This window comes from Phragmites australis, chromosome 17 (assembly GCF_958298935.1).
Source record: "Phragmites australis chromosome 17, lpPhrAust1.1, whole genome shotgun sequence".
Lineage (NCBI taxonomy): Eukaryota > Viridiplantae > Streptophyta > Magnoliopsida > Poales > Poaceae > Phragmites > Phragmites australis.
The window spans coordinates 19,305,186-19,315,215 of record NC_084937.1 but is presented as its reverse complement, the minus strand read 5'-3'; the positions used below and the strand labels follow the sequence as shown (position 1 = coordinate 19,315,215).

The following is a 10,030-nucleotide window of genomic DNA, read 5'->3' as shown; positions in this document are numbered from 1 at the left end:
ACTTGTGTAGAAAATAGAATACGGTTATAAATAGAAAATTGTGTCAGTAACGTAGAAAATAAAATACGGTTATATATAGAAAATTGTATCAGTTAAGAGTCCATTCGTAACACGTCTCAATCACATGGTTTCTCATATATATCCACACACACCGTCGTAAAAAACACTCACGAATTAGGATTTTGTCTCAACCTGCTGCGCAAGTTAGAGCTGGTCTATCCTGTATGGATTTTGTCTCTTCCTGCTGGGCAAGTTAGAGCTGGTCTATCCTGTATGGAGAGAGGACCAATACTTCTCTAGTTGCCAATCAGTTAGAGAGACATAAAGTACCCATGTTACATATATGACTAGAGTATATTCATGCTATTTGCCTATTTGGTTAGGCTGCTTTATCAGTTAGTAATTTCATGATTTATTTGGGGATTAACTTAAATTTAAAAGTGCTCTTTTCTCCAACATAAACGAGAGCTAATGTTTGATGACGGGAACGGAGAAAGAAAATTCCTGAAATGCCTTGTTTTTTTTTCCCAGCATTCTAGATTTTCTGTACTCCTCTTTTATGTATTCTTATTTTTGGATATAGTAAGTTTTTTTTATAGAGATGTAAAGTTTGAGTGCAAGACAAAGTACAATTAGTCAGGACACGGAGCCCAACGATGGCAACTGGACATGCACCGCACGGGCATTCGGCTAACGTGAATCAGCCAGAAAACTTGTTCTCCGTTTGCTCGTGTTGTGGGAAAGGCTTAACCTACAAAGCAGTCATGCAAAGGTAAGTCCTCCTTATAATATTTATATTCTATCAAGAGTTGGGTTAAAGAGAAAGATCTTTCTTTCCCACCTATATAAAGAATTTAAGAGGTCAAAGATAAGGGTTGATTCCTCTCGTCTCCACTCCTCTCTTTGCCCGAATTGACCTCTTCGTTACTCTTTACAGAAATAGTTTCAACAATTGGTGCCGTTCATGAGGAACTGATTCCAAAGAGGGAGAAGACCTTCGTCCCGATGCATGGGCCTTCGAATAGGTTCCGTCCCCGCATGTGGGCCTCCATCGGGCTTCGTCACCATGAGAGAGCATTCGTCAGACTTCGTCCCTTCGTGTGGGCCTTGGGCTCGATAGGCTTTGCACCACGCTCATAGGACTTCAGAACAGATGGACTTCGCCACCATGGGATGGGCCTTCGTCGGACATCGCTCCTGCGCACAGGCCTGACCAGACGGACTTTGCCACCACGAGCGGGCCTTCGTCGGGCTTCACCTCAAGCACAGGCCATCGTCGTCTTTGCCTGGCCTTTAGGCAGACGGGCCTCACACCACGTGTGTCAGCCTTCGCGGAAGTGGGGGCTTCATGCGAAGGACAGACGGGCTTCACGTATGGGCCTTTGGCCGGAAGGGACTCACGCCCCGTGTGTGTTAGCCTTCGTACCATGCTCATGCCTCGCACGTGGGCGTTCAAACCTCACAAATCGGCTTTCAGATAGGCAGGCTCGCGCCAAGGACAGGCGGGCTTCGCACGTGTGCCTTCAGCCAGATGCTTCACGGGCTAGCCCTTGGATGAAGGAGGCTCGACCTTTGGACCTCGACTGGCTAGGGGGCGTAGCCCCCTTTCAGCAAGGGGTGAAGGGCGCGACAGGTAACCCACATGTCCATTCCACCAGCTATTTTGTGCTAAAATTCGCAATAAAGGATTCACGAACCGGGACTCGAGCTGAGGTCTCTTGGGTGGTAGGCAAGAGTACCCACCGCTGGACCACAAATTCTTTTGTGTCTTGTTAGGAGTGATTCGTCCTTTTGACTTAGTATTCTTCAAAGAGTGCATGCATCCCTGTGCTGGTGATGCAATGCTTTATTAGATTCCTCCTTGCATGGATACTCGGGCAACCGAAGTACTAATGATGCCGCTAGTTCTTGTTTTATGTGCACATGTGTGAGCCTTGCTACCTGCATTAGCTGTCTAAGAAGCAACACATCATTTAGATGCTAACTCCAAAAGGTAACAAGGCCCTTCGGGCTCCATAAAACCGAAGGGTCATGCATGACGTGCTAGAAGATACTTCATTAACAAATTTTTAATGCACTTGCAGTGCAGTCAGGCTTTATAACATTCACTCCATATGACTATTATTTTTGCAACGATAGATTCACGAACAAACACCACATATGCCACCGAAGCACTTCTTTGCATACGCATGCGCCTCTTTCATGCATTGAAGTGTTACATTTTTGCTAATCTACATTTTGCGTGCATTGCATTCGCATAACGAAGTGTATCTTCACTCGCTTACATCCCCGCCTATCAAAGTACTCGCTTTGCTCGATGTTTACGTTGAAAACTCATTTTTGTATTTCGGCATTTTCATATCACGCACAAATTTAATTCTTCATCGAAGCGTCTGCTCTTTGCATTTTTGTACCGTGAATATACCGAACCTCTTATGCCTCGCTCGTTCTTGAAGCGGTCATTTTCACACGTGAAAATTGCGTACATGCCGAAGCCCAGCCGAAACCATCGCTTGCACGGGTTTCATTGATGTTCAGGTTGCCTATTCCTTTGCAGAAGTATGTTATCGTATTGATTAACACTCCTACGCTTGGATTATTCATATGCATTGAAGAAACTATTTTTACCCTCCGCGTGTGCAAAGCAAGTGTTCTTCACACGCTGATATTAAATATGCATCAAATTATTTCCCTTCGCTTGTATGTCAAAATGTTTATTTTTCACGTGTTCGCATCACATTTGCATCGAAGCATGCATTCTTCGTAGGAACGCCGAAGTATTTACCTTCTGTGCGTACTTATTTTGACCCTTCGCAAATACTTGCAAGTTTTTATGCTCTGCTCGAGAGACTTTTTCTTCCTCCTGTGCAGGTTTTGACCCTTTGCATAGGGCAGCTCACTATCACACACCGAAGTATTTGCTCTTTGCATACTCGCATTACATGTGCTTGCATCGCACGCGCACCGAAGCATTTATTCTTCCGAATACGTGTGCTAACCCTTTGCATAGGACTTCATTCCTCGTTTGCAGGTTTTGGCCCTTCGTATAGGGTTCTTACCCTTTGCTTGAGTTTTCATTCTTCGATGTGACGAAACATGTATTTACATGCCGAAGTGTTTATTTTGGCACACTTGCATGCGTGCATACTTCGTGCATTTATACACTTCGCATGTATGAATATCATCATTACTCTTTTGCGACGAAGCGTGTGCTCTTCATGAATATACAAAGCATTATCACTATGGATGCATACGCTTCACACGTTTTGCATTGCATAAGTGCGTCAAGATATTTATTCTTCGCTTATGTTTGTTATTCATACACCCGCATAACATATACATCAAAGCACTTATTCTTCGTGTAATTGCCGAAGTGCTCTCTGCGGTTGCATTACTTATATGCTTTGAAGCGTTTGTTTTCACATATGCAGGTTCTTATCTTTCGCTTGAGGGAATATGTATTCCTCATACACAGGTTTTAACCTTTGTATGAGAGCTCTTATTACTCATATATATGAATTTTTAATCTTTGCAGGATAGGGTGTATCCCTTATATACCGAAGGTTTTATTCTTTACTGCTACGTTTATCATTATACTAAAGTATTTACTCTTCAATTGTACTTTTCACACATTTATTTAATGCATGGACAAAAGACAGGGGCTAAGCGTGCCTTCCCCCACACCAAAGGCAAAAGAGATCTTCAGGAAGAAAAAGACGAAGTGCTACTAGTCCTTAAAGCAAAGGCAACACACCTATCGACTTAAAACAAAAGACGGGGTCTAAGAGTGTTTGCCCCTGCACCGAAGGCAAAAGAGACCTTCAAGAAGAAAAGGCCAAAGTGCTGCTGGTCCTTAAATCAAAGGCATCACACCTCTCGACTTAAAACAAAAGACAGGGACTAAGAGTGTCTGCCCCCGCATCGAAGCAAAAAAAAAAGACCTTCAGAAAGAAAAAGTCGAAGTGTTGTTGGTCCTTAAAGCAAAGACAGAGCACATCTCGACTTAAAACAAAAGACGAAGGCTAAGAGTGTCTACCCCGCACCGAAGGCAAAAAAGACCTTCAGAAAGAAAAATCTGAAGTACTGCTAGTCCTTAAAGCAAAGGCAGCACATCTCTCGACTTTAAAAAAAAAAAAGAAGACGGGGACTAAGAGTGCCTGCCCCTACTTAAGTATTTATTCTTCATGTGCATGCGTTGAAGCATTCATCGGTTATTACATGTTTTTTTGTTTCCGAAAAAGATGCGAAGCACATTGTGTCTTGCAGAACAGCAAGTCGAAATGCCGTTGGTCCTTAGGTAAAGGCAGCGTACCAATCGGCTTATAAGGCGGACAAAGGCTTGCAAAAGAGGACCGAGCTGCCACTCACCTTTAGGTAAAGATAACGCTCCACTCAGGCCTCAAACCATAAGTCTTAAAAACATGGCCCTTTGCGCTCTGTGGAGCCGAAGGTCCCTTTGTACACGATACATTACTGACCACCTTTGTGAACAATGGCTACTACTTCGACTATGTTGGCACCTTCGACATTGAGTCATCGTCACCTTCGGCATCGGCATTGACTTAAAGAGAGTCGCCCTCGACTTTGGCTTTGTCTACATCGGCGAGACTCTAGACGAGTCATCATCGTCTTTGCTTTGGCTTCGACAACATCGACGAGACTCCGAATGGAGTCCTTGGCGACTTTACCTCCGTTAACTCTGACTATGTCGACCAGAGGGGCCTTCGTCCATGTCCACTTCGGCCACGTCAACTTCTACGTCGACCAGAGGCGCTTCGACCATGACCAGAGGGGCTTCAACCGCGACGACTAGGCCTCCGTCGACTACTATTACATCGACCAGAGGGGCTTCGACCGCAACCAGAGGGGTTTTAGCCGCGACAACTACTCCTCCGTCGACTACGACTATGTCGACCAGAGGGGTTTCGGCCGCGATGACTATGTCTATGTCGACTACAACGTCAGCTAGAGGGGCTTCGGCCATGACAACTTCACCTTCGTTGGCTCAGACATCGACCAGGGGGGCTTTGGCCACTACGACTTCGTCTCCATCGGCTCAGACATTGACCAGGTGGCTTCGGCCACGATGACTTCACTTCGGCCGTCACGATTTCACCTCTGTCGACTCTAACTACGTCGACCAGGAGGTTCCGGCCATGATGACTTCGCTTCAGCCATCATGACTTCACCTCCATTAACTCCGACTACATCGACCAAAGGGTCTTCGGCCATCATGACTTCACCACCGTCGACTCCGACTGCGTCGACCAAAAGGGCCTTGGCAGCGGTGACTTCACCCACGCCGATTTCAACTACCTCAACCAAGTGGCATCCTTCACTCACGAACACCGGTCAAGAGGGGCTACGGAGGGCACCCGGGTTAAAATCCCATCTTGGGTCCCAAGAATTTTTGTCGGCGCATGTGAGCAGAGACACGAGAACATCATTGACTTCGGCGAGCCACGATGGCAGCTTTTGACCTCCGCTACATTGGCTACGTTGAAGCTATGCCCGCCGAAGCCTTGGCGGCGAACTTCACCAAGCACTCCACCGAAGACGAAGACCCCTTCACCAGAACCCCCTTCACCAACTAGGATGAAGACGAACCTTCAACTCCCGCTGCAGAGGAGCACCTCCTAAAGCCTTAATAGCAGCCTTCGCCGAGCAAGACGAAGCATATGTATGAGAGTGTTCAACTCTAACAAGCATGTAAAGAACATGCATATGTACGCGCTCTTTTCTCCATGCACTTTTTTCCCACTAGGTTTTTAGGATGAAGTTTTTAGCGAGGCATACATGTCGATGGTAAACATGGGCCATTTCCTAGTTGTAGTTGTTCGCCCCGCTATCCCATGAGAGCTTACAGCTGAGGGGCTACTGTTGGAGAAAAAACCTAGGCCTACAAAGCAGCCCATGTAAAGGTCTAAGGTTTATCACCCTGCCCGATTACCTTTAGCACCTTCCCCACAATTATGCTGAAGCAAAGGAACATTACATTCTCAAAGTGTAAACCCTCAGGGCAAACCCACTTTCAAGGATAAGGGTGCGTATGACATCAGGTAATTTTTTATTTTTCAATGATTAATTATATGTAACATGTTCATAGGACACCTAACAAATGGGATACCTAACCTCTAACCTAACAAGTGGGATACCTGAATATCTAATCTAACAAGTGGGACATCCGGTTATTTTTATTCTGAATCCGCCACTGTAAACTCTTACTGTGAACAAACTGGATCCAATCAGAATGATACCAATTGAATCCATAAGAACCGCAACTTATGATGACCAAAATCCAGCAACTTGGAGGAATACCCTGAATGATACCAATTGAATCCACAAGAATCGCTACCCATGATAGCCAAAATCCAGCAACTTGGAGGAATGCCCTCTATCCATCCAGTGCTGGATTATGAATGCTGCCCATCACAAAAGGTTCGGGTGATTCACCATCCATAGCCACAGTTATTGCATGCCCTGTTCAAATGGAGGTCTACCTGGATGCTTCACAATCACATCCACATCCACATCCTTTTCATGTATCCTACCTACCCTACTCAGCCTACTCCTTATAATACCACACATTGTCACACAGAGAGTAGCTCTCAAATCTCCAGCATGGGTAAAGGTAAATCAGAAAGAAAAAAAAAATCACATAAGGGTGCATCTGAATCTGATTGGGTTTGGGATGATTGAATAGTAAAAAAATCACAGAATGTCTGGCATTTTAATCAGACAGGGAAAGGTGAATTTGGCAGTATAGTGTAAAGTTTCAGTTATCACACTTTATGCCAACTTACAGTCTCAAAAGGCTGTGCCAATTGGACTAGTAGACTTATATTTTGTTTAATTTTCGTCAAACGATTTTTTTTAATTTATGCTATGGCTAATTGGCCACTGAAATAGGGATCACTCTGACCAACAAGATGCTAATGGTATTCACTCTCTCAGTCTAGCTGCATGACATCTTCCTTTGCCTTGAAAGAAATGACTTTATATTGTCGATGGCTTCGTTTGGTGAACTTGAAAGCCAACATGGATTAAATACTGAAAAGGTTATCTTCACTTCAACCATTAACGCGGTTGTTTCTCGGTATTTTGAAAAATGCGTCGATTCCTTTCTTTCCAGCCATCACGTAGATAGCCATTGAGGTTTTTACGGCGTGTAGCCTGTGAAATTTCAGCATGTGGGATTGAAATCAAGAAATTGGAGCATTGCAGAGCAAGGCCCAAAGGAAACTGAATTTGGGCCTCCGTTTGCCAAATCGACACAACCCGTTTCATCCATTTGCCCAAATTAACTAACAATCGATCCAAAGCCCAGCATTCCATTTCACCTAAATAATCCACATCTCCTTACAAGACAACACGTCACTTAAACACTACACGCTGCGAAACAAGTACACTATTACACCACACGTTGAACGCACAGCTGCACTTATTTTCTTCTTCTTCTTCTTGCTGCATACATAGCCAGCAGCCAAGCTGGCGTGACACGCGCAGGCCATGGCGTAGGCCGTAGGCGGCGGCCGCTCATATGGACTGCACGGCCCTGGCCATGGCGTAGGCGGCGGCCGAGGCGAGCGCGCCGACGATGGTGGTCTGCACGGCGCTGAGGAAGGGCCGGTCGCCCGTGAAGCGGCCCTTGACGAAGCCGAAGAAGAGGAGCGCCGCTAGCGTGACGGCCACGGACACGGCCATGGCGCGCCCGGCCTCGGGCACGAACACGTAGGGGAGCAGCGGCACCAGCCCGCCGGCCACGTAGGAGAGCGCTATCGTCGCCGCGCTGACGAGCGCGCGGCGCGGCTCCGGCTTCTCCAGCCCCAGCTCGAACCTGCACGCTCCGGCTTCGATTAGTTTAAATTGGTGGCCGTTAATCACGGTGATTAGATAGGCAAAAAGTTCATTAGCGTACTTCATCATGAACTCGAGCCAGGCCTTGGGGTTGTTGCGGAGGGAGGTGACGACAGGGCCGTACTCCTGGGGGGCCAGGCCGTACTGCGACAGGATGTCCGCGATCTCGGCGGCCTCTGCGAAAAAGATCAGTCATCCTGCCCGTTAGCATCAGATCAGCTTTCATCATCAACGAGCTGGTGGCCGTCGGCTGAGGCTCGCCGTCGTTCTTACCGACGTCGGGGACGGTGTCGATCTCGTCCTGCTCGCGCTGCAGCTCGCGGTGGTAGTGGTCCGCCTCGCTCTTCGCCGCCAGGTACCTGGCACATAGCAACAGAAAGGCTAGCTTAGTTGTCAGTTGTGCTCAACCGTCACTTGGGCTCGGTTTGGTACGGCCCAGAGTACATGCGTGCAGTATTCTCTTCTTTATTATACTTTGTTGCTGGGCTCAGGTAGCACCAACAGAAGAGCACTTTATATTACAAGTTATGGGTTCATCAAAAAGTTTTTTTTAATTCCTATCTCTGGAAAAAGGGTTTTCTGAATCATGGTTGCTGACAAGGGTGTTGTAAGCAATAGCATCTGCTGTTTCACACCGGGGCCTCAAAAAAGAAAGAATTTTTTGTTCTACGTCTGTAGAGTCGACTGTAGGAAGTATTTCACCAAACTGTTTTAAAAAAAATCACTGGTCTTAGAATGGTTGGGCTGTATTTATAAATAAAAAATAGTTGGGCGGCAGCATTTACTTGTATGATGAACAGTGAACACAGCCTACAGCCCAGATCAGGAAATTGGTTGTGCAAAAGAGAGTGTGTGTGTCGGCGCGCTGTAACGAGGAACTCACAACATTGCAGGAAAGTTCAGAAACAAAAACATGAAGCCGTTCACTACTGGAAACCGGAATATCTATTCGCAGTAAACTCCCTTTTGAGTAAGGGAAAACAAAATTGAAACCAAGAACTGCATGCATCAACCTTTTGCTGAAGAAACAAAAGACAGATGAGCTCAGCGCCTATTATGCATGTGGGACTGCTGACCACTGAAGAAACAAACGAAGCTGAAATTTAAGAGGATGTTTTGACGACGCCTTACCCTCCGAGCCCCATGGAGATGGCGCCGGCGGCGACCTCGGCGAGGCCGGCGGTGAGTACGAGGGCCGAGGATGCGTTGGCGCCGGACAGCCCCGCGGCGAGCGCGAAGGGCACGGTGAGGCCGTCGGAGACGCCGATGATGACGTCCCGGACCACCTCACCGGCGGTGAAGTGCTTCTCCGTGTGCTCCTCCAGGAGCAGCTGCTGCTTCTCCTCGTCCTGCACGAACTGCTTGCCGCCGCCGAGCACCATCTTCTCAGTTCTCACCCCCAAACTCTCTGAAACACACACACACACTGCGAACTGTGCTAGTGCGCGTGAGTGCGTGCGTGCGTGCTTGATTAACTGGCTAGTTATGCAGCTGGGTGGCTAGGCGGTGGTTTCTTGATCTGGCTGCTGCTGTGAGCGAGGTTGGCGAAGAGGGGAAGGGGGATTTATAGCGTTAGGCGGCCGGCCGAAATGACCAATATGGACATGGGTGGTTGACTGGTTGGACTGCTATAGCATGTGGTTGTGGCCACTCATAGCCTTTTGGTCAACAAACAAATGTACGTGTATCATACACGTTAAATCAATTATAAAATATTAAACATCTAGATATATAAAGTAAATAATAAAAGATTAAATATATTTTTAAAATATATAAAAAATAAATATTAAATATCTAGGTACGAAAGGTAAATAATTAAAGATTAATATATTTTTTTAAGAAATAATATCTAACTTTATATGGTGACTGCTTAGATATGTTATAACTTATGTATTTTATAAGAGTATAGATGTGTGGTTAGTCCCTGAGATTCTATTCGGTTTTGTAACACCGTAGATCCCACAATTAGAGGAAAGCAGTGAATGTGCTCATAGCATGTTGGTTGTTTCGCCGGTGGGCGAACGGTGGTTAGGAATTTGACTCCTAGCCTCGCTCTATGATTTACTGTTGTAAATAGAATTTTTTTTTTAACAGTCTCGAGCGTCTATAAATCATAATAGAAGTGTGACGTTGTTTATGGAGCTAGAGATTTTGTGAATCTCTTTAGTATATG

The 10,030-nt window shown here is 46.1% G+C and overlaps 1 protein-coding gene across 1 annotated transcript; it reads right to left on the bottom strand.

Moving 5' to 3' along the window:
• Positions 1-7,313: 7,313 nt before the first annotated feature.
• Positions 7,314-9,380, bottom strand: LOC133896692 (vacuolar iron transporter 2). Its single transcript, XM_062337284.1, has 4 exons — positions 8,989-9,380; positions 8,131-8,216; positions 7,919-8,033; positions 7,314-7,837 (listed from the first exon to the last, which is right to left on the bottom strand). The coding sequence occupies exons 1-4, from the start codon at positions 9,237-9,239 to the stop codon at positions 7,537-7,539; spliced, it is 753 nt and encodes a 250-aa protein (XP_062193268.1). The 5' UTR covers positions 9,240-9,380; the 3' UTR covers positions 7,314-7,536.
• Positions 9,381-10,030: the final 650 nt, after the last annotated feature.

Bases quoted from the DNA above. Each gene is read 5' to 3' on its own strand.
- LOC133896692 (XM_062337284.1), bottom strand. From the start codon at position 9,239: ATGGTGCTCGGCGGCGGCAAGCAGTTCGTGCAGGACGAGGAGAAGCAG. The intron at 8,034-8,130 runs GTAAGAACGACG...TCTTTTTCGCAG, and splicing joins CGACACCGTCCCCGACGTCG to AGGCCGCCGAGATCGCGGAC. The intron at 7,838-7,918 runs GTACGCTAATGA...CGGAGCGTGCAG, and splicing joins TGGCTCGAGTTCATGATGAA to GTTCGAGCTGGGGCTGGAGA.